Here is a 24,318-nt window from a genome sequence, read left to right as displayed (position 1 = left end):
CAGGTCCAGGCAAGTGTTCCTGTAGCAAGGACATTTATAAAATTATCACATCTCTTGGTATCACTCTTCTCTTGGTAAAAACTGACTGATGCAGAAAATATGATAAAAAAAAAATAACAGTTTTAGTGATTTTCCTCAAAATTAGAGTGACTGAAGTAGAACTTGAGTTAAATTTGATTCACAGCTACGTACATACTATAATGCATAAGGACCTAGACCATAGCAAACTTGTTTCCTGTTGTATCACCCTTGTCTAGCTGTTGGGGAAGGTCATTGAAAAGATGTGACTGACAGGGGGGCCTGAGTGGGCCAGTTGGTTAAACCTCCGGTTTTTGATTTTGGCTCAGGTCATGTTTGTGGGATTGAGCCCCGCATCGGGCTCTGTGCTGACAGCACAGAGTCAGCTCAGGATTCTCTTTTTCTCCCCCTCTGCCTTTTCCCCACCTGCACGCCAAAATAAACTTATAAAAAACAAAAAACAAATGTGACTGCCAGCTGATCTATAAATTGGGCCCAAGCGATCTGTCCCCTCCAGTTGGAATGTGGGTTGTTTGCTTTTCATGCAAGCTTTGCTATCCCAAAGGCTACTGCAAGGACATAGCCTTGAGATAATGATATGGTGTTGAGAACACCTGCACAATATACTTGACTGAACCCAGTTAAGGCCTCTCTATATAAGCTTTTCAGATTGGGTGGGTGCAGGGGTTCATTAGTCTTTCCACTATGCAAGACAAGCCTCGTAGGTAAGTACCCTTTACTTAGTGAAGCTGCCACCTACCAACCTGGAATGGTCTTCCCCTTTGTCTCTCTGCCCTCCATGTTCAGAAGCCAGTTTCGGATTACACCTGGAAAGCTCCTAAGGAGGTTATAAGTCAATGCTAGGACAGTGTACAAGCTCAAAAATATTGTTAGAGTAAAAAAAAAAATGAAATTTAAGTAAGATTTTGCATTTTGTCAGGACTGTAATTGAGACCTGGGTAACAGTCTTAGATTCATTAACTATTAGGAAATTACTTAGCTTCTCTGAATTTATTTTCACTTCTGAAAAGTGAAAATAAAATTTACCATTAGACCAGGTACCTTGAGATGCTGGCAATATAAATGTGAACAAGAGGATGAGGGGAACTAAGGGTAGTAAAGATGAAAACAGACAAACGAAACTAGTAAATGAATATACAGAATAGTGATAATGAATGAAAAACAAGAAAAAAAACAAGGTGCTACAGAAAAATCAGATTCCACGAAAATAAATATGCAGTTTTAAGCACATGATTAGATCTCATCTCTTCCCTTCCTTGCTAAATTATGAATTAAAAACTGAACATGAAAAACGTAATTCAAATTCTTGAGTAAACAAAGTTACATCATTAGAATGTGATATTTACTACAGACAGCAAGACTGAAGAAGAAGCACTCCACAGATACTGGTTCCAGCATGCCTGAGGAGGTAGTATGGCAGTCAAGAGAATGTCCTCCAGCCAGAAAGATCCATGCCCAATATCACACTATTTAAGCACAGTACTTAAGTTCTCCAAGCTTAAGTTTTTTAACTTAGTTGGAAAATGAAGACAATATAGGCACCTACTCCACTGGATTGTGATGAAGAGTAAGTGAGATAGTGTGACGAAGTTATAGTATTGGCATTTGTATAGTTATGGTATTTGCATAAAATATACAGATTAATGGAACAAGACAGCCCAGAAATGAACAAAGGACCAAAAATACATAACGAAGAAAGTAGAGTCTAATAACTGGTGTTGAGAAAACTGGAGAGCCACATGTGAAAGAATGAAAGTGCATAATCTTACAGTACTCACAAAAATCAATACAAAATGGATTAAAGACTTGAATGTAAGACCCGAAACCATAAAACTCCTAGAAGTAAACATAAAGGTAAGCTCCTCGACACTGACCTTGACAATGATTTTTCTTTTTTGGATTTGAAACCAAAAGCAAAAAGGAAAAATAAACAAGTGGGACTACATTAAACTTAAAAAGCTTCTGCACACCAAACTATTAACAAAATGAAAAGGCAACTTATGGAATGGGAGAAAATACCTGCAAATCATACATCTGATAAAGGATTAGTATCTGAAATATGTAAGGAACTTAAACAGCTCAACAGCAAAAAAAACAAAAGAATCTGATTTAAAAACAGGCATAGGCACCTGGGTGGCTCAGTCAGTTAAGAGTCCAACTCTTGATTTCGGCCCAGGTCTTGACCTCACAGGTTCGTGAGTTTGAGCCCAGAGTTTCTTTCTTTTTTTTTTTTTTTTTTTTGTCAGGGCAGAGCCTGCTTGGGATTCTCTGTCTTCTTCTCTTTGCCCCTCTCCCATTCTTTCTATCAAAAATAAACATTTAAACAAACAAAAAAACAAAAGAACTTCTTCCAATGACTTACAAATGGCCAACAGTACATGAAAAGGTGCTCAGTATCACTACAGCAGGGAAATGCAAATCAAAACCCTGAGACACCACCGCACACCTGTCAGTTTACTGTCATCCTAAAGACAAAAGATAACAACTGTGGTCAAGGATGTGGAGAAGAGAGAACCCTCACACACTGCTGGTGGGAATGTCAACTAGTGCAGCCTCTACGGAAAACAGCTAGGAGGTCACTCAAGATTTAAAACAGAACTACCATATTATCAAGCAATTACACTTCTGGATATACATCCAAAGCAAATGAAACCACTATCTGGATGAGATATCCATTGCAGATACCCCCCATATCCATTGCAGAATTATTTACAATAGCCAAGACATGGAAATACCTTAAGTGACCACTGGCAGATGAATCAAGAAAATGTGGTATATACATACAATGGAACATTATTCAGCCATGAAAAGAATGAAATCTTGCAATTTGGGACAACATGGATGGACCCTGGGGGCATTATGCTAAGTGAAATAAGTCAGACGGAAAAAGACAAATACCGTATGACCTAACATGTCCAATCTAAAAAAAAAAAAAAAGAAAAAAAAAAAAAAACCAAACCAAAACAACCAAAAAACAAAAACGAACTCATTGAAACAAAGAACAGACTAGTCAAAAGGTAAAACTTAGAGTTACAAGGTACACAGGTTCTGGGGATGTAATACAAGCATGTGAAAAAGATAATGAACAGTATGTGGCATATAATCTCAGTAAAGGATACAACAAAATCATCATTCCTACATTTTAAAGACATTCATCAGATTTGTATCTTATGAAATCGGTATGTTTTTATTTTTTACTGAGCTATTTGTTTTACCCAAACACGTGGTTTGGAAAAAAATCTGTATATTTTCAGGAGGAAAATATATCAATTACAATTAAGAAAAAGTCCTAAAAAGAAGATAATTGTAAGAGGCAATGGTCCAAACAGTTGAAAATGTCATTTCAAGTTTAAGGCTTTTTGAGAAAGTTACCTACTAGTATATTATATTTCAGAATGGCTGAGCGCAGCAGGATGGGGAAACTTTGTCCAAAAGAACTGTAAACACCTGAGAACACTTTCATATAAGGGCATCTTCGGTAACCAAGCAAGTGACAGTTTCCGGGCTGGTGAGCACTGAGGCCCTTCTCTCTCCACCCCAGCAGTAGCCTGGACAAATTCTAAACTCCCCTCTCTGGAGCCTTCACTCTATGCCAGTACCTCAACCTTCAGGTCCTCCGATCCACGAAGGCTACGGTGCTACAGGTAAGGCGGACAGAAAAGATGTGTCCTTTTCTCGATTCTTTACTCACCCCGAAATCACGATCTTGGCGGCGCGGCCCCCACTCCACTGTACTGAATGGATTCTGAGAGCAAAGAAAACTAAAACTTTTTTTTTCTTACAGAGGGTACCACCCGGGGAACGTTTGCAAACCCCTAAGGAGAAGGGTGCTTCCCACCTCTTCAGACCTGGACCGAGTCCCTCCGCCCCAAAGCACGAGCTTCGTTAAGCCGGGACCGCTCCCCTCAACTCCTCCCCCGCCGCTGACCCGTAGCCCGACCTCACCTGGGAGCAGTTCCACCAGGAGATGGATTAGGGAAATCTCAGGAAAAGCGGCCCAGCGAGTGACGACACCGAAGGCACAGTCATGGTCTATCTAATTCTGGACACCGGCGCACACGCGCCTCAGCCACTGCGCCTCCCGCCTCCGGGTCGTTCCCCCACCACCCCAGCACCGTCGCAGCCTCCCGCATTGCACGCCGGGAACGGCCTACCTCCACATCTCAGAAACTTCATTTCCCAGCATGCACAAACTTTGCATGCAGAACTGCACTCTGGGATTTGGAGTCCTCATCCCTCACCTTCTCCCAGTCTTTAACAGAGAGTACAAGGGACCTTGCAGGAGAATCTAAACGCAAAGCATCACCCAGGGTCGTGAAATGTAGGCTCCCCTCGCATCCGGGGCCTTGTTCCGTCTTTAGCTGGGTGGGGAATGGTGTCGCCTAGCAGCCGCTGCCGCTCTTGATTGCACTGGACCAGTTGGCGGGATCCTGAGACCCGGTGGAAGCGCGCTGTGGAGCGGTGGGGCGTAGCGGCGGGACCAAGCTTGGTCCGTGGGGCAGATGAGGGGACGCTGCTGGTTGCCATCCTTGGTTAGGTGGGTGGATTTTGGTGAGAGGGAGCAGCCAGTTTCTTTCCAAGCAGGTTCTTTAAGCCTCAGGGCCCGTATGTAACAGCCTAGCTTCCCTGCTCCCTAGTCTTTGGTCGGCAACCCATTTGTCTTCTAGGTTCGGCCCTGGTTTCCTCGGCCTACCTGCGCCCATTTCAGCCGTTTCCTCACCCTTTTTACCCCCAGTTCCTGCTTCTCCGATCAAGATTCATTTTCAGCCTTATAGGCAGCCCCGCGCTTGGCACCATTAGATATTCGAGCGCCTCTAGTGGTAAGGGGGGGCGTAGAGGAGGAGAAGCGGAACCTTAGATCTGATCTACATGAGTCTTAGGAAGGGAACTTGTAGTTTATTCAGCTGGTGCAGCATCTGCTGGTTTGTGCCAGCTGTAATTTTGATCAAGGCTATATATATCTGTATATATGTATATCTATCATACAATTAAGGAGCCATCGCTCTTTGCTAACATCTTAGAGTTATAATGATGTAATCTACAAAAACAGTAATGTTGTTTACATTGAAAATGCTAATACCCACCTGTTTTGTTACAGAAGGTAAAGCGCAGTGAAAGATTTCACGATGCCACCTAATATAAACTGGAAAGAAATAATAAAAGTTGACCCAGATGACCTGCCTCGTCAAGAAGAATTGGCAGATAATTTACTGGTTTCCTTATCCAAGGTGCTTAACTGATAAACAATACATAGTTGTGTGTGTACATACACGCACAACTATGATTAAGTTGTCCACGAAATCAATGAATGTCACAAATGGAAGAGTTCTCATATTTTGCCTAAGGGTTATAAAATATAAAATAGTTGCTTTCTCTTTACTTAGGTGGAAATAAGTGAGCTAAAACATGCAAGTCAAGAAAATGTGATACACCTTTTCAGAATTACTCAATCACTAATGAAGGTTTGTATGCTGTGGGTTTTAACAATGGTTTTGATTATTAGAGGACGTTTAAGGAACTGTTCTTAAATAAGTTAATCTTTATGAAAGTACCAAGATCACTGAAAATGAGATTGCTTCAAATGTGGATTGAGGATTTTAGTGTGCGAAACATTGCTAGTTTCTGCTCTAAAGTTCCTAAAAGAATGTATAAGGGAAACAGGATGGGGGTGTTTAAAAATAACATACGGAGGTCCTTTGTTAATTATGTTAACATAATTCTGAAGTCAGAATGAAAAATATGAATGACTTCTGTAGGGATTTGTTAGGAGGGGGAGAGATTTTGGTGTGAGAGGCCTCATAAAGGGCAAAGGCCAATGAGTATACTGCAGGTAGAAATCACCCTAAATAAAAACTGGGGCTAGAAAATGTGCTTATTCTTTACATTCGAGGAGACAGGTGCAGAAAGTTAATAGTAAATTGTAGAGAAAATAAATGTTGGGTATAGTTTACAGTAGTCTAAGTGTATTTTATGCTATCGCCTATGAGGAGCTGTTAGGATTTTTGAGCCACAATTGATTGATTCAAAAGTATTCCTTAGGAAGGCTAAACTAGGTTTGTTAAAAGGACAGAATGAAGGGAATTGAAGCTGTTTAGACAGAACGTTGTGAAGGAGGTTAAACATAAGATTCTGGACTAGAATAATGACAATTGGAATGGGAAAAGATAGTAGAAAACATTACGGAAAAATTAGAACATTAGAAAAGTTACATTATCACATATGAGATTGAGGAGAAAAAGAGGAATCAAAGATATTTTGAAGCTGTCATATCCTTAAATAAGAAAGTCATCTATTCAACAAACATTTACTGAAAATCTCCATATCCCAGGTACTGAAGGCATTAAATACTAGGAGAGCAAATGAAACAAAGTCCTTGTTTTCACTGCTTTTGTAAAGGCATATTGAAATAACTTTTCTTTTTAAATGTTTAGATGAAAGCTCAAGAAGTAGAACTAGCTTTGGAGGAAGTTGAAAAAGCGGGAGAAGAGCAAGCAAAATTCGGTAATGCCCTGGAAGAAGTTTATCATAGTGTCCAATAGGGGACTCCGTTTAACATATTCTATAAAATGTGTGTATTCCCAACTTACTTTGAAAGACATGTCTAGAACTCCTGTTTTATGGATGAGGTATAGAAGTTACTTTCTCTTATGTTACCTTATTACAATCATGATGGAGTCTTTAAAAATAATTTTATTACTTTATTGAAATTTATGTAAAAGTTTGTTTTGAGATAAATCTGACCAATTGAAACTTTTTTTTTTAATAGAAAATCAATTAAAAACTAAAGTAATGAAACTGGAAAATGAACTGGAGGTATGTCCTTTTGTATTTCCCTAGGGTGTAATTGTTAATTTTATTACTTTGAATTAATACTTTTACAATTTTCTATTGTCTGGAAAATCACAAGAGTGATATTGTGTTCATAATTAATTGTTCAACATATATTTTATATATTTATTACATACCTTACATTCTAAGAATTGAGCATTCAGTTGTGAACAAAATAAAAACATTAAATAGCCTGAAGTTTACAGACTAGAGGGTTATACAGAAGATTACTAGTAACTGAGCTGGCATGGAGGCATATGGGAATTTGAGGAATAGTGACAGAAGGATATGGCAGAAGAAGTAGCTTTTGAGAAAGCGAAGAGCCAAAATATGAATGTAGTGTTAAGGAACCAATACATTGAAATTCCTGAGAATGTGGGAAGGAATGTGCTACAAAAATTAGCCTTTAAAAGGGAGAAAAGACCTTCTTTTTAATAGGAAGAATGGATGTGTATAGAAGCTTTTATGTTTGTATGTTTAGTACCTGGAAGTGGAGAGATTGAAGGGATTGCTAAAAATAAGAGGGGAAGATATATGGTCAAATTTTAAGGAAGATTAAGCTTCAACAATAGTGGAGAATGAAGTGGAGATTAGGAGATATAGAGTCAGATGATTTGAGTTCAAATCCTGATTCTTTTACTTATTAACTGTGAACTGGGAGGAGTTATTTTTTATCCCCTACTGTATATCCATCTCCTAGAAGAATATCAGCCACTCTCAGTTAATACTTACTAAATTAATTCTGAAGTTGGATTCATTCTGTTAGTGTTTAGCCAGGTACCTGCTGTGGAATGGAAGGATAGGGCTGTGGGAGATACTAGTAAGAAAGTGGTTGATGTGGTGATTATGAAATCTCAGCTGATGGGTAAAGAAGTCAAGATTTGATTGGTGGGAGAGGTTAGAGAGGAGTCCAGGGATTAGAGGGTCCTGTGAGGTCAGAGGGCAGGTATACTAGGAATCATGAGAGAATGTTTCTGCTGGCACAATGTTCTGGTGTGGGCATGAAAGTGGGAGGCTATAGTGAATTCAAGAAGCATGTAAAAAAAAAAAAAAAATGAGTGAGAGAGAGACCAGAATGAGAGTTATATGGATGTGGAAACTGCTTAGTGGGGCTTTTTGTGGAAGACTAGGAGCCATGTGCCAAAAATTCTCAATGAATTTTGAGAGAGAACAGTTGGGAAGTTAGTAGTTTGCTACTACCCTGAGTAGGTAGGGATTAGATAACTGGATATCATGTGGAATTCAAAGCAGCTGGAGTTTTCACAAAATGGTGGAGGAAGGATAGCCTGGAAGTTGCAGGTTGAGGTAAATCAACACCATGTCTTGACCCTAAGGTCTATGGGATGTGAAAGAATGAGCATCTCCCAATTAAAAGACTTCCAAAGGAATTAGTATATTAAAGGAACCAAATTGGACCTCAGGCTGGGAGATGGAGAGTATGATTTCAGTAAAAGGGCTGGGGGTATAAAATATTAATTTATCTTGATTTTTGAGAGCACAATGGAAGGTTTTCTGAAGGAGGAAAAGAGTGAGAAAAGTATTATATAGGATTAACACAACTGTTTTGTAAAGAAATGAATGTAAGACAGGTAGATGACAAAAGGATGTTTTGGACTATGAGTCCAAATAACAGGAACATGAAGTGAAATGGATTTAATTTGCCATAAGATTTTTTTTTTTTTTTAAAGTAAACTACCCCTAATGTGAGGCTCGAACTCATGACCATGAGATCAAGAGTTGAATGCCCTACTTACTAAGCCAGTCAGGTGCCCAATCTGGCACAACATTTTAAAGATGACCTTAGTCTAGGCCAATCTAGTACAGTAACACTAATCACTTGTGGTTATTTGCAAGTGGCTATTTAAACTTAAATTCATTACAATTAAAATTAAAAATTCAATTCTGTAGTTGCAGTAGCCACATTTCAAGTGCTCAAAGCCACCTGTAGGTAGTGGCTGTAGCACTCTACTGTGCAGAGAACATTTCCATTATCCTAGAAAGTCCTGTTAGACAGCAATGGTCTAAAGAGAGTCTGAGGGAAAGGGCAGGTTAAGAGCACCAGAGGTCAGCGACTGGTGGCCCTGGTGAGTTGTAGCCTGGTTTCAGAGTCCTGATGCTCAGGAGAAGCCTTCATAGCTCATTGCCTGTGTTCTCTGCCTGTGTAGTTTAGTCTGGGGTCTGTGGCTCAGTGGTTATAATAGAGCCTGAATGATTGACAGTCCATTTGTAGCTGTGGGTGGCTCAGAAAAAGCTTAAGGGTTTGCCAGTCTGCAAACTAAAGCTTAAATAAACAGTTTTAAAAACAGGTTCTTAAGCTAACATGATTTTAAACATCTGGTGCTGATTATAATACAAATTTAAAGTCAGTTTGTTGTTGATTCTCCAATTATAATGAGATTGATTTATAGTTTTGGTTTAATTTAAGATGGCTCAGCAATCTGCAGGTGGTCGTGACACTCGGTTTTTACGTGATGAAATTCGCCAACTTGAAAAGCAACTGGAACAAAAAGATAGAGAATTGGAGGACATGGAAAAGGAGTTGGAGAAAGAGAAGAAAGTTAATGAACAAGTAAGGAACATTTTTTCAATGAATCTTAACCATTTAAGTTACGTAAAAACACCTGATTATGCATTTTATAGTGGTAAGTATCAGTTAGTATGTTTTATGTGAGAATTGATGTACTGTATACTTATCTCTAAGGTTTTACATCACTGTTCATGTTGTCATCACATCTTTAAATCAAATTCCTTGTCTTCAAGAGTACCTCAACTTTATGCAATAAATAGCTATCCATAAAAAAGTAAAGGTTCTTAAGTTGTGTTAATGCCAACATTTTGTAAATCAATGCATATTTTAAATCATAATATTTCATCATTTATACAAATATAGTCATTACCTTTTAGGTTATTCCTTGTTATTTATAAAATACTTCATGCAGTGTACACTTAAATTTAGTTTGAGAGCAAAATTTTTGGCAGATGAATTTGTAAATTCCTGTCGGAAAACAACACGTTTCCTAATTTGCCTCACCTGTCAGTCAACTTATACAAAATCTGCTGCCCAAGTGTGGTAACTGTCCCATCCCAGATTCTCAGAAGCTTTCTCTACCTTTGTGTCCTTTAAGTGAATGGTGTATTATATCCTGAGAATCTTATTTTGTCCATTGTTCTCTTAGAAATAGAAGGTGGTAAATTTTAAATAAACAACAATGATTATAAGGTGATGTTGCTATTTAAAAGAATCTGTTATAAATTTATTTGTAAGGAAAAACATCCCTATTCTTGCTATATCCATTTTCTTATATAATTTAGAAGATTTCATATAAGAGTGAGCTATTTATACCCTTGTTGTAGTGGAAAAAGTATGGATTAATGGCACCTAAAGATTAGAAATAAGTTCTTAGAGGATTGTCTGTTTAGTTGACTCAGTAAAACGTAATAGACCTATGGCTTTCTTAATAATCATAAAGGATTTGGGGGCACCTGGGTGACTCAGTCAGTTAAGCATCCAACTTTGGCTCAGGTCATGATCTCACAGTTCGTGGGTTTGAGCCGCGCATCCACCTCTGTGCTGACAGCTCAGAACCTGGAGCCTGCTTCAGATTCTCTCTCTGCCCCTCCCCCACTCATGCTTTGTCTCTTTCTGTGTCTCAAAAATAAATGCTAAAAAAATAATCATAAGGGATTTAACCTATGATATACAGTAATGGAATTGCTTGTTGGGATGTTTGTGGTTTTCTAGACCATTGTTCTTCTGTCTAGCCCATGTATTAGTCAACTTTTTGTCATTCATACCACATACCCTTAGCGAATCACAACTACCTTGTCCATTCTTAGACTACTATCTTTATTCATAGGTACATACACAGAGAGCTTGAATACATAGGCTATATACCATTCTAGTTGCTAGATTCTTTGAGATGGAATATGAGTATGAGTTGTTGGCAATTTCTTCTTTGCCCTTAACCAGTCATTCAGTTTTATTGAGTATTCACAGCTTGCCAGAGACAGTTAGGGCAATAATATTCTGCTTCTTGATATTCATTGTCAATAACAAATGTAACATGGATGATACTCTGGGGTGGGATATCTAAATCAATCTTGAGGTTCAGGAAGTGATTTGTAAACTGAGACTGAAGTAGGAGTTAGTCTGGCAAGGGAATGGGATGGCCTTGGTGGTTAAAGAAATGGCATTCTGGGCTGAAGATACAGCATTTGCTAAGATCTAGAGGGAAGAGATGGCATGGTGAATTCAGGGAACTACAGTTACTCATTCTGGCTGAAATATAAGTAAAATAGCTAGTATAGAATCCTTACTAATTGCCAGTTACTTTATATGCACTCATTTGTTATTCCTCATTTCTTACTTATCATATAAGATAGGTAACATTTCCCCATGCTATAGATGAGGAAACTGAGGCACAGAAAGATTAAGTAATTGTCCATGGTTACAGAAATAATAAGTTGTAAGACCAGGATTTAAATCCAAACTTACTCAGTGAGTCTGTGTTCTAAACCACTATACTATCCTGCCTTCCTAGTTCAAACATTTGTGATTCTCTGGAGAGATAAGCACAGGCCAGTTTCTAAGGAGTTTGCTCCTTTTCCTAAAAGGAACCAATGAAGAATTTTGAATCCAAGAATATCATGATGAGATCTATATTTTTGAAATTTATTCAGCTTTAGAGAGAGTGGATTGAAGGGGACTAAGAATAGTAAGGAGACAGGTGTGGTAATTCAGGCAGGTGCCAATGATGGACTAATTAAAGTCATAACTCAAGGGATTAAGGGCTGGAGACACGTTTAGAGAGGTAGGTGTAATTGGATGTAGTGAATGATTGATTGTCAGACAAGAGGGAGGAAAGGAGAGGGGCCCCACTAAGTAGGGATGCAGGAGGGGTTTAGAAGGTGTGCAATTAGTTTTCACCTTTATACATGTTGAGTCCAAGGTCCCAGTGGGCATATTCACAAAAGAGATCTATGGATTTGGAATTCATGAAAGAAAGTGTGGATGATGATTTGTGAGTTATCAACATAGATATTGAAGCCATAGAAATGACTGTAAGGAGATCTCTGAGAAATGTCTAATGAATAGGAAGAGGTGCTTCAAGGAACAGCACTTTAGAAAGGACAAAAATAAAAAATGTGATGTTTGACAAAATAAGAGAAAAGAGCATGAGTAGTGTTAAATGCTTCAGTGTTCTTTACATCTCTGTCCTTGTTAAAATTTTCCAATTCATAAACGATGGGATTGTTTCTTACCTCCTAGCTGATGATGATGATGATGGTGATGATGATAGTAGTAGTAGTAGGTAAACTCCTCAAATTTGTGTAGCATTTTGCATTTTGTTATAAACTTTCTCTAACCTTTTTATTTTGAAAACTATCAAATAAACATGAATATACTCTTCATATAGATTCCCCAATTATCAAAATTTCACCACATTTATTTTACCTGTCAGTATCTTTGTTTTAAGAAAAAATCTTTTTTGAATGTTTATTTTTGAGAGACAGAGACAGAACACAAGCAGGGGAGGAGCAGAGAGAGAGGGAGACACAGAATCCAAAGCAGGCTCCAGGCTCTGAGCTCTCAACACAGAGCCTGATGTGGGGCTCAAACCCACAAACTGTGAGATCATGACCTGAGCCAAAGTCAGACTCCCAATGGACTGAGCCGCCCAGGTGCCCTTCTGTCAGTATCTTTGTAAACACATATCTCCCTCTCTTTCTCTTTGCTGCGTCAGTTAAGAGTTGACTGCAGATAAGATGATACTTCACACTGAAATATTTCAGCATGTCTCTTCTAAAAAGTGTATTCCCCAAAATAACCACTATATAATTACCATATGCAGGAAATTGAATATTTATTCAATACTCTACTAGTCTATAAACATATTTTTTTCTATTGGCCTAATAATGCCCTTCACAGTCCTCCACCCAATATCCAAGGTTCCATCAAGGTTCACATACTGATTTGGTTATTTATTATAGACTTTTAAATGTATTATAATTGCAAACCACTGATATTTTATTTTTTCCTTGAATAAGAGGCAAAAGCAGAAAAGTGAAAGGTCATAAGAGGGCTGGGGTTTGGACAATGGATGAAAAAAATCTATGATAATGGTTATAATATTTGTTTTGGGAAACAAAAAGAGTCATAACTGAAATCATCTATATGAGGAGAAGGAACACTCCATAATTTTTTTTGTTATTTCATGCACTGAGCATTGTGCTGATGACTTTATATACAATGTACTTAATTTTTACATCAACATATGAAACAGAAAAATTGAATTTAAGAGATGGTAAATGATTTGTTCATATCGTACTAGAAATTGGTGGACGAAGAATATAAACTTGGGCCAGTCTGATTTCAGATTGCTTCTTTTTAACCATTATGTTGTACTCCCTTATATTTCTAAGTAATTTAATGCTCAACAGAACACAGAATATTCTAGACCTGACATAGAAGAACTGCAAAATGCTAAAGATTTTGGACAGAAAATTACTGTTTATTAGATTTTGGCAGGAGTGGGGGTGGATAATCTGTATACAAAACTTTGGTTAGAGTTTTGGTTTTAGTTTGATTATTGAAGATTTTAAACTTAACCTGTTTTACTTTTCCCAATCCTTAGATTTCACAAATTTTGGGTTATTGTTCATGTCTTGGATTAACGTGAAATCCTTAACAGTTAATCATTCTCTACTTCATTAGAGAGGATTTCAAATTTAAATTGATCGGCTGAAAGCCTGGTTTTATATTGAATCACTGCTGAATTTTATTATTATTAATCTTCTTTTCTTTTTTTTTTTTTTTTGCTATTTTAGTTGGCTCTTCGAAATGAGGAGGCAGAGAATGAAAACAGCAAATTAAGAAGAGAGGTTGGTAAAAAATTTTAGTAGTGTGGCAGTTCAACAAAGATACTTGTTAAAAAAGTTTTTGTAAATTTATACTCTAACTAGAACTGGATTCTTCTAGTAATGTTTTCAAGCTGGCTGATTTTATGATATGAATTTGTCTCAGGGAAATAGAAAATGAGAGTTGAAGCCATCAATTACTGTATTCATCTCTTACTTTACGGTGGTAAATTTTGCTTTGTTTTATAAGCCATTCTTTGTTTGCTAACTGACTGTACAACTGGATTTCTGTCTTATCGCTCTTCTTTTACCTACTGTTCTTTTAAATGTTTTGTTTTTTCATGAAATCTTAAAAGTTCTTTATTATTTGGCTCTTTTGAGCCAAATAATATTTATGCATTGTTTACCCTTATAGGAGTTCTTATCTTTTTAACATAATCAAAATATTCTTTGTTTTGGTTGATTATGAGTATTTTTGCTTTCTTTGATCATCCAAAATAATATCTCATTCTCCTATAATTTCTCATTTTGGTTTTAATTTCTAATGCTTGTTTTTTAATTATATATTTCCTTTCTCGTTTCTAATTACATTTTTCCTGTTCTTTTCTGGAGAACAAACGTCTAAAGAAAAAGGTGAGACTTTAAGGGTGGTGATACCTTGGGAATTTCAAGATCTGTTTTGAGATCCCTGTTTAGAGGATGAAATTTTTGTTTCTCTGGATAGTTTCTTAATAGAAAATACTGTATTTGGTCTTCCTCCAGAATGAGCAACTTCGTCAGGATATTGTTGACTATCAGAAACAAATAGATTCTCAAAAAGAAACACTTTTGTCAAGAAGAGGAGAAGACAGTGACTACCGATCACAGTTGTCTAAAAAAAACTATGAACTTGTCCAGTATCTGGATGAAATTCAGGTAAAATAGAAGTCGTTTCAAGGCAATGATTCTTGTAAAATTTTAATCTTGTTATAATGTAAATCTAGTGTTTGGTCCAACATTTAAATCCTTTAGTAGAAATCTTCAACTATGCATTTGTAAACATGAAAGAAATTACATCTTTGAAGTTACAAATGTTGCAAATTCATTCATTTTATATGCCTATTTTGGGCATTGCTTAAAAAGAACTAAACTTTTTTAGGTGGAATTTGCTTTATATTTAATTTAATTGGTCAAAAACAATTGGTATTACAGACCTAGTAGAAAGAATTCTCTTGATCTAGTAGATCAAGTGGAAAGAATTCTCTGCTCTCCAGCAGACAGTTAAGACTCTGTTTAACTTTAATTTAGTTTAAATTTCAGTTTCTTAAGTTAACTATTACTTTTTAACTTTATTAGACTTTAACAGAAGCTAATGAAAAAATTGAAGTTCAGAATCAAGAAATGAGAAAAAATCTAGAAGAGTCTGTACAGGAGATGGAAAAGATGACTGATGAGTATAACAGGATGAAAGCTATTGTACATCAGACAGATAATATAATGGACCAGTTAAAAAAGGAAAATGATCATTATCGGCTTCAAGTAAGAATTGCTGTTAGATTAACTCATTTGTGCAGACTTCATATTGTATCATTACTATTTGTGTGAAGCTGAAAAGTACTTTAACTTTCTAGGATGTGTATTTTTGTCTTATGCTGTAATGTATTCTCTTATACTGTAATATGTTGCCATGCTGATCTATTTGTCCATATGTGTTTCTCTAATGGGACACAAGGTATCCTTTATGTATACCTCATTATTCTTGCCATTTAGGATATATAGTTGATACCTGAATGAATGTGTAGACAGCAATCCGGGAAGCTAATAAGTGTGGGGATTTTCTACTAAAGATTCTTAGAAGCCCTGTGGGCCATGAAGTTAAATTTTACACCTTAAAATAAATATAAATATCCTAGAAAAACAATACATTGCTCATTTTTTACATGGATTAAACTAGTGTAAAACATAGAATAATGCTGAAACATATACTTCTCTAGTAATGACAAATAATTATACCTTTGTAATGAGACAGAAACCATTAAATATTGCCTCTAACTACAGAACTGCTCCAATAATGAATGTGCATTGGTAATGTATACGTGTATACACGTATGAGGATGTATAATGTATATATGTAATGTATGTGTAAATGTGCATATATAACAAATATGTATATATTGTGCTATTTTGCGACAATTCTTGAAATAATTGTTGCCTTTTAGGTGCAGGAGCTTACAGACCTTCTGAAAGCAAAAAATGAAGAAGATGATCCAGTCATGGCTGCTGTCAATGCAAAAGTAGAAGAATGGAAGGTGTTTTTTTCAGTTGACATAAGGGGTTTTGCGTTCGTATTTTTGATTTCAATTTCTTAGTTTTCTTTAAAGGCCTTTGGTAGTTAATGACATTTTTATTAGGCAATATTTAAAGTACATCAAATGTCCTGGTTACAGGAGCACTAAGTGCTCTCTCTTGTGGAATCCTCTAGCTTATTTGTTAGTAAATGAGTTCTTCCACATCAGTGAGTTAAACTTTAAGCTGAACTTTTTGATAGAAGTCTAAGTCTAAATCATAACATATTTGTCCTCTAAAATAGATAATTCTAAGTAAAATTAAAACTTTTTCAACATAACTCATAGTTACTTTGCATATGTATTATAGTTCCAGGTTTAATTTTAGTTTTTTTAATTCTCACGTCAAATCAAACTATTGGTTTTCAGTGGAAATGGGAGAAAGGAAAGGGATCTTTTAGAATCATCTGAGTTTTTTTCCAAAAAACACCTTTCAGGCTCCTCCCCACTCTCCAACCCCAACCAAATCCCCTGGCCTTACCATATCAGAAGCTAGGGGTTATGATGACTATATATTTTGAAAAAAGTCTGAAGCTATTCTGAATGAGTAATTCTAATTTTAAAAGCTGTCATTTCCATAGTTAGTGTTTTTTAACAGTTCATATAAATCTTGTTGGCTATTTGGAATTGGTGATCTGGGAAGCTCAGATAACCTATATTTTAAACACAAGCAGTAGGAGTGGAAATGAGGCCCAAAGAGTCAATTGGAGATTAGTAAACTTTCTGTAAAAGTCCAGAGAATAAATATTTTAGACCATCTGGTCTCTGGTATAACTAAACTCTGCTATTATAACATGAAACCAGCCACAGACAATAGATAGATGAATGAGCAAGGCTGTTTCCTAATAAATCTTTATAAAAACAGGCAGCAGGCCAAATTTGGCCTTTGATTCTGTTTTTTCATTCCTGGATAAAAAGTTTTTACATTATTTTAATTTGGGAGGGAGAGATGGTAGTATAGTATTCTACTGCAGTTTACTTTGTTTTCACTTAATGCCTTTTAAGAATGATAAATAGAGTACTGGTTTATTCTTTTTAATTGCTTTGTAATTTTTCTTTATAGATAAGTTATTTATTTAATTGATTCTCTATTGTGTGACACTTAGCAAGATTCTGGTTTTTGATATTAGAAGCAATGTTTCAGGGGTGCAAGGGTGGCTTTGTTGGTTAAATCCAACTCTTGGTTTCAGCTCAGGTCATGATCTCATGGTTTCATGAGTTCCAGCCCCACATCAGGCTGTGCACTGACAGTGAGGAGCCTGCTTGGGATTCTTTCTCTCCTTCTCTCTCTGCCCCTCCCCCATTCATGTTGTGTGTGTGTCTCTCCCTCCCTCAAGATAAATAAATTAAAAAAAAAGAAACAGTGTTATAATTAATTCTTTATGTATTTGTTATTTTGCAAATATGCAGGTTAAATTGCTACAAGTTGTGATACATATCCAAATATATACCTCCAGTTTGACACTTGTCTTTAGGCTTTATGGTATTTTTTGCCATGAAGTATTTCTTTTTATATTATATAGTTTATTTTTTTTTTTTGTGCCTTTTTATCATAATTAGAAAGGGTTCTGAGTATAAAATTGTGTTCTCATACTTTCTTCTAGTGGCTCCTAATTTCATCTTTTACATTTAAGTCTTTGAAGCATGTATAATTAATTTTGGCATGAAGAATGAGGTATGGATGCAGTGGACCTACTCAGTCATCCAAACATTATATGTTGAACATTTTATCTTTCCCCTACTGAAATAGTTTTATTTTTAATATATACGAAACTTCTGTTGAATTTGAATTTATTTTTGGACTCTCTCCTTTATATTGATTGATATGTTTTCTAACCATGTATCTTTGTTTTAGTTATTGTTATGTATAAATATTTGTAAAAGCTGTTCATTTTTCAGCTTTTACATGCTTTCCTATGAACTTATTTTTTTTAATATAAATTTTAGAAACAGTTCTTAAAAATCTCATTTTAGAGACATCAGGTTGGTTCAGTTGGTTAAGTGTCCAACTTTTGATTTCGGCCCAGGTCATGATCTCACAGTCCTGAGATCAAGCCCTGTGTTGGGTTCTGGGCTGGGCATGGGACCTGCTTGGGATTCTCTCTCTCCCTCTCCCCCTTCCCTGCCCTCTATCTCTTTCTCTCTCTCTTTAAAAAAAAAAAAAAAGAAAGAAAGAAAAGAAAAAGAAGAAATCTTATTTTATTGGATATGTGATAAATTTATAAGCTAATTTATAAGTTGATTTTGGTATTTGGTTCGTCTAGCAAAGAACACAAGACATCCTTAATTCAAAATATTTTATGCCTCTTGGTGGCATTTTAAAGTTTTCTCCATAAAGATTAATTGTGCAAAACTTTTTTGTAGTTGTATGAAGGTATTTATAACATGGATAGGTTTTGGAAGCTTTTGATTGTTGAAAGATTGAATTTCTAAAGCAACAAAAATTTTTTAAAATGTTAAAACAGCAACTTAATGTATATTTTTGAATCATTTCTTACTTGAACTTAAGATTATACACACAAAAGGAACAATGATACGCAAATAGTTGCTGATACTTTGTTACTTCAAAGTGAATTTTATTTCCCGTATTTTCTTGAAATATGCTAATGGTATATATTAAGAGTATTTATCATAAGTGAAAAATGATTTGTCAATTTTCCTCTTATGTAACAGATCCTATGTTGTTTATATCTAGTTAATTTTGTCTTCTAAAGATGATGAAATTATTGAATATCAGCAAATGTTACATAACCTGAGAGAGAAATTGAAAAATGCCCAGCTTGATGCTGATAAAAGTAGTGTGATGGCTCTACAACAGGTAAAACCTTCTCAAAATTTGGTTTATTAAAGTAGTCAATGTGTTTAACTTAGTGGCTTGCACTATTGGGTATATAATAAAGTCTTTTAAAGTCCAGTCCCAAGAAACAATTAGAATTAAGTTTAGAGTTAGGAATAGAATCATTTTGTGTATTTTTCTGTGTTGATGCAGATAATACCCATATTGTTTTGATTGAGAATTATTTAATAAGAAACTTAAAAACTTTTAGAAACTTAAAAATAGCTTCATACTCTATTAACATTTATTATATCGTATGTTAGTGCTGAAATGTCCTGTATAATGTGAAAAAAGCTAAAAGTGCGGTTGTAAATTGTGCTACATATTTTACTTTTGGGACAGCTAGGTCGCTCGGTTGGTTGAGCATCTGACTCTTGATTTGGCTCAGGTCATGATCTCACGGTTCATGGGATCAAGCCCCATGTCCGGCTCAGCACTTACTGTGCAGATCCTGCTTGGCACTCTGTCTCCCTCTCTCTCTGCCCCTCCCCCACTTATGTTATCTCTCTCTTTCTCTCTCTGTCTCTTCTCTCTCAAAATAAATAAACATTTTAAAATACATAAAATAAAAAATAAAAAGATTTTTCTTTTGGTACAAATATATTCATGTAGCAGTTATACTTTCATCATCTGGGCTCTGTGGTCATAATCCAAAAGAGGGAAATTTTGGTAGTATTTGGAGGATAAGAACAATTGCAAGAGACAGTATTTTGAATGAAGCACTGTAAGGTAAAAGATGGTAATGGATGGGTCATGAGGAATGGTAGCCTGCAAGTCCTATGAAGCCATTAATATTAGAAAGTTCTGGAACTCCCTTTGCCGGGATGTTAGCCATTATATCCATCTGTGTTAGAGTGACAGCAGTGTACCTAACATTGTGTAGTGCAGTTGAGGGTCTACAAAGTAGTAGAAGACATAATTTTGATCCATAAAAAATATATTCTATGGTCTTGTTGAAAAAAACACAAGACCTACTTTTTTCCTTACTTTTAAAATGTAGGTTAACATTCATGAAGAAATAACATTCACTATTCAAAAATATTTTATAGGGTATACAAGAACGAGATAGTCAAATTAAGATGCTCACTGAGCAAGTGGAACAATATACAAAAGAAATGGAAAAAAATACTTTCATTATTGAAGATTTGAAAAATGAGCTTCAAAGAAACAAAGGTAATTCAATGTTGAATAAGTATATAAAGTTATTTTATGTACCATCCAATTTTACAAGTATTTTTATTATGTCTTGTCATTATATGTATTATTGGTTTTTCTTTTTGAATTTTATCATAATTTCAAAAAATTATACAGTATGTTATTACTACTTTACATATATTGCTAATGTTTAAATTTTTTTTTTTTTTTTTTTTAATTTTTTTTTTTCAACATTTATTTATTTTTGGGACAGAGAGAGACAGAGCATGAACGGGGGAGGGGCAGAGAGAGAGGGAGACACAGAATCGGAAACAGGCTCCAGGCTCTGAGCCATCAGCCCAGAGCCCGACGCGGGGCTCGAACTCACGGACCGCGAGATCGTGACCTGGCTGAAGTCGGACGCTTAACCGACTGCGCCACCCAGGCGCCCCAACTAGTGTTTAAATTTTTAAGTGATGGAGATATTTTCAGTAATTTTTCCCTGATGAAAATTACATTAACATTTATTACCAGATTAGTTACATGAAGAAATGAAAAATGGTGATATAATTAATTATACTTATTTATCCCCTTTTTTTATAATTAACAAAGAATAGAAGAGAATAAAATTGCGATGCATGTAGCAGCATTGTAGATAGTTTTCAGAAGTTCTTTGACTCATCAACATTTGAATTAACCTTACCCAATTTAATGTCTCATCTTATTCTCCCTACCCTGGGTCATACTGCTTTGCCTAATACATCTAAGTAGAAGCACATGCAACATCAATGGTCTTCTGTTTCCACAGCACTACATACCATAGTTATACCAGGGCACATTAATGCAAACTATTCATGATAAATTTATGACGGATTTAACATAGTTGCTGAAGATAAAAAAATAAAACACAAAGGGAAATAGCTAGGGAGTGTGTATGTGTGTAAGTGAAATAATGGTGGTGGTAGTGGTGGTTGGAGTTGTGGTTGTAATTTTTTTTACGTGTTTTTTTTGTTTTTTTGTTTTTTGTTTTTTGTTTTTTTTTTGGGAGAGAGAGTGTGTGAGTTGGGGAGAGGGACAGAGGGAGAGGTCTCAGTGTGAAGAACTACATGGGGCTCGATCTCATGATCCTGGGAGTTGGAGGCTCAACACACTGATCCACCCAGGTGCCCCTGTATGTTCTAATTTAGATAGTGAGGCAAAAGCCTCATTGAGGAGATACTTGAACAAATACAGCAAGTGAGGTAGTAATCCAGGCAGATATCCCTAAACAATGGGATGAGTGTAAAGGCACTGAAGCAGGAGTGTACCGAGCATGTTGAAGAACAACAAAGAAGCCTTTGTGGCTGGACCAGTGGCCAAGTGGGGTAATAGGTGATGAAATCAGAGAGGTAACCAGGGACCATGTCATATGGGGACTTACAGTTCACTATAAGGACTTTGGCTTTTATTTTAAGTGAGAAGAAGCACCAAAGAAAGTTTCTGAAGATGGGAGTGATATAATTTGATCCATGCTGTATCTGCAATAGACCATAGGGGTGTTAAGGACAGAAGTAGGCAAACCTGTTTAGGGCTGGGTTTCCAGCAGGTTCAGAAATGATCAGGTACTTAGTTAAATAGGACATGTTAAGTTTGAGATGCTTATCAGACATCCGACTGAAAGTATTAAATAGGCACTTGTATTTATAGAAGTCGAGATGGAGGACAACAGTCTCAGGCTCAACATCTAAATTTGGGAACCATATGTGTAAAAATGGTAGTTGGAGTCATGAAGCTGGCTGAAATCATCAAAGGAACAAATGTTAAGAAAAATAACAAAGATTGAGCCCGAGGATGCTTTTACTTAGAGGCTAGGGAGATGAAAGGGAGCAACCGAAGGAGGCTTAGAGATAGGGGAAATCAAGAATGTGTGGAGTCCTGAAAACCACATGAGGAAAGTCAGCAAGGAAAAGAGTAAGCAACTATGTTCAGAGCTATAGCCAATGCTGCGGATAAGTCATGAGGAGCACTGAAAATTGACTAGTGGATTTAGCAGTGGTCATTTTGGTTTAAGAGAAAGTAGGTAGAGATGAAATAAAACAGTATGGAAACTCTTTTGAAGACTTTGTATGAAGGGAAGGAGAAAAATGGAGTAGTAACTTGCATGAGGAAAAGTGTTTTTTCTTCTTAAAATGGAAGAAACAATCATGCTTCTAGGTTAAAGGAAAGATCCACTAAAGAAAAAAAAAATTGAGGCATTGATGAAACAGGAGAGAGAGAGAACTTCTGGAGCAATATCCTTGCGAAGGCATTGGGATGGGAGCTAGCGTTCCAGTGGGGTAGTTGGCCTTAGGAGCACAGAGAACTCCTCCATAATAACAGGAAGGAAGGTGGAGTGTGTAGATACAGAAGCAGGTAACTGTGTAGATGACCTGATGGTGGGAACAGGTGGAACTGTATTGATTGCTTCTCTTTTTTCAAGCAAGTTAGGATTGGGGAAGATGTGTTAGCAGTTTGAGGAGAGAGAAGAAAAGAGAAGGTATATAATGGCTATCTGGAAGAGTAAACACACTAGGGAAATGTAATATGATTGTTGAGCCAACAACAAAGCCCATTTGTTTTACTTATTTCTATGTGTATGTGTATTATGTATTTATTAGAATTATACTTTGACAGTAGTTTAAACTGCTTTAAAAGGGTGACTGATACCATGGGTTTTGCATATTCCAGCCACCAGGAGAAAAAGAGGCAGTTGATCTCTGCTATCAAATAAGAAACAGGTCTTACCTGATGACATTTCAGTCAGTCCACAGTCATATGACCCTAAAGTCACAGAAGGTGTGTCTACTAATATATACTGTATATCTGAAGTGAATTTGTAAATTGACCGAGGTTTTCATTGGCCAGCATTAGGTTTAGCTATTAGAAATAGAGATTTGGTAAATGGTGGCAAAATCAAGACAGAAGTTTATTTTTCTCCTTGTGTAATGATGTAGAATTAGGCAGTCCAGGGTATTGCCCTCATCTGTTTCATCCAAGATGGACCTTTCCCTTCCTATCCATATCCCAAACTGCAAGGTAGGGGAGGCAGAGCAGGAGGCTCTGTATATGACACACACTGAAGATTAGTCAGGTAAATATGTTGTGGAGAGCCATGTGGAAGAAGGAAGAATAGATACTGGGGAGGAGTCAGCCTCTGTTACATTCTCCATCTAGGCTTTTTACTCCAGAGAGCAGGGCTCGTTTCTTATAAACATACGTGATCTCCCACATGAATCCAGTACCACCTAAAGTATGTGCTCCAAATCAGTGGGTGCTCATGGTTAAGAATGATTTGTGTTGATCATAGGAATACGATATTTACCTCAAGCAACAGTTTGGTAGGGAAATCTAGGTGGAGATTTTGTAGCTATGAAGTTTAGCTGCAAGTGGCAGAAAAAAATCAAATGTAATAGTGTTTTAAACAGGACAGAAATATATTCTTCCATGATGTAAACAAAGTGGAAGCAACTAGTTTGGGGTTGGTATGATACCTGTTCAAATATTGGGTATCGGGCACCCTGTTACTTGTTGTTCTGCCTATCCTAACATGTAGTATCCATTTCATGTTCTGAGTTGTTTGAGTTCCAGACTTAATACCATATTCCAGACAGCAGGAAGGAAGAAAGAGACATCCAATCGTCTCCTTTAAAAACAGTTCCTGAAATACACATATGGCTTGTTTACTCGTGTCCCGTTAGTCACACAACCACATCTAGCTGTTGGGGTATAAGAGGAAATTTAGTCTGTATTTCAAATGGCTGTGTGTCTAACTAAAATTGCAAAGCTCTAAGGCAGTGGACAAAGGTTCAACAGTAGGAACAGATAGCTCATGGTTTTTGCCACAGTGATCATTCTTTGAAAACAGTGTTTTACAGTCTTTTATAATCCATAACCTTTCAGCTAAGATTTTATTGAACTTTTTAACTTGTTTTATCATGAAAATAAAAACAAATTTTATTTTAAAGATATAAAATTATAAATTAATATTAAAGGGATTTTCTTTAGTGACACACCTCTTTTCCTGCTTCCCGTATTGGAATCAAGGATTTAAAGGAAGAAGTAGTCAATTCAATTCTATTAATTCATGAATTTTTTTTTCCCCCTGTAGGTGCTTCAACTCTTTCCCAACAGACTCATTATATGAAAATTCAGTCAAAGGTTCAAATGTTAGAAGAGAAAACTAAAGAGGCTGAGAGAACAGCTGAACTGGCTGAGGCTGATGCTAGGGAAAAGGATAAAGAACTAGTTGAGACTCTAAAGCGATTAAAAGATTATGAATCG

At 36.3% G+C, this 24,318-nt stretch overlaps 2 protein-coding genes across 13 annotated transcripts in view; one reads left to right on the top strand and one right to left on the bottom strand.

Annotated features, from left to right (window-relative positions):
* TMTC3 (transmembrane O-mannosyltransferase targeting cadherins 3) overlaps nt 1-3,915 on the bottom strand; it is a 59,669-nt gene extending 55,754 nt beyond the window's left edge. For 2 of the 4 annotated variants that reach the window (XR_006709191.1, XR_006709192.1), the window contains exon 1: nt 3,731-3,750. The gene's annotated coding sequence lies outside the window, so the exon portion shown is untranslated. Of the gene's footprint in view, nt 1-3,730 lie in introns of all 4 variants that reach the window. The other 2 variants (XR_006709190.1, XM_045465236.1) reach the window with 2 other exon arrangements.
* Nucleotides 3,916-3,972: 57 nt separating this feature from the next.
* The window catches only part of CEP290 (centrosomal protein 290), a 92,818-nt gene continuing 72,472 nt past the window's right edge, over nt 3,973-24,318 (top strand). For 7 of the 9 annotated variants that reach the window (XR_006709189.1, XR_006709188.1, XM_045465230.1 and 4 more), the window contains exons 1-14: nt 3,973-4,576; nt 5,138-5,267; nt 5,424-5,501; nt 6,471-6,540; nt 6,806-6,852; nt 9,293-9,436; nt 13,696-13,749; nt 14,338-14,358; nt 14,488-14,640; nt 15,061-15,243; nt 15,924-16,013; nt 18,745-18,867; nt 19,935-20,058; nt 24,146-24,318. Coding sequence is in view for 7 of the 9 variants with exons in the window: in XM_045465230.1 (XP_045321186.1) it covers nt 5,166-5,267; nt 5,424-5,501; nt 6,471-6,540; nt 6,806-6,852; nt 9,293-9,436; nt 13,696-13,749; nt 14,338-14,358; nt 14,488-14,640; nt 15,061-15,243; nt 15,924-16,013; nt 18,745-18,867; nt 19,935-20,058; nt 24,146-24,318 (1,362 nt within the window). In the remaining 2 variants the exon portion in view is untranslated. Of the gene's footprint in view, nt 4,577-5,137; nt 5,268-5,423; nt 5,502-6,470; nt 6,541-6,805; nt 6,853-9,292; nt 9,437-13,695; nt 13,750-14,337; nt 14,359-14,487; nt 14,641-15,060; nt 15,244-15,923; nt 16,014-18,744; nt 18,868-19,934; nt 20,059-24,145 lie in introns of those variants that run through there. The other 2 variants (XM_045465229.1, XM_045465234.1) reach the window with 2 other exon arrangements.

This window comes from Leopardus geoffroyi, chromosome B4, assembly GCF_018350155.1.
Source record: "Leopardus geoffroyi isolate Oge1 chromosome B4, O.geoffroyi_Oge1_pat1.0, whole genome shotgun sequence".
NCBI lineage: Eukaryota > Metazoa > Chordata > Mammalia > Carnivora > Felidae > Leopardus > Leopardus geoffroyi.
The sequence above is the reverse complement of the archived record's forward strand: the minus strand, read 5'-3'. Positions and strand labels throughout refer to the sequence as shown.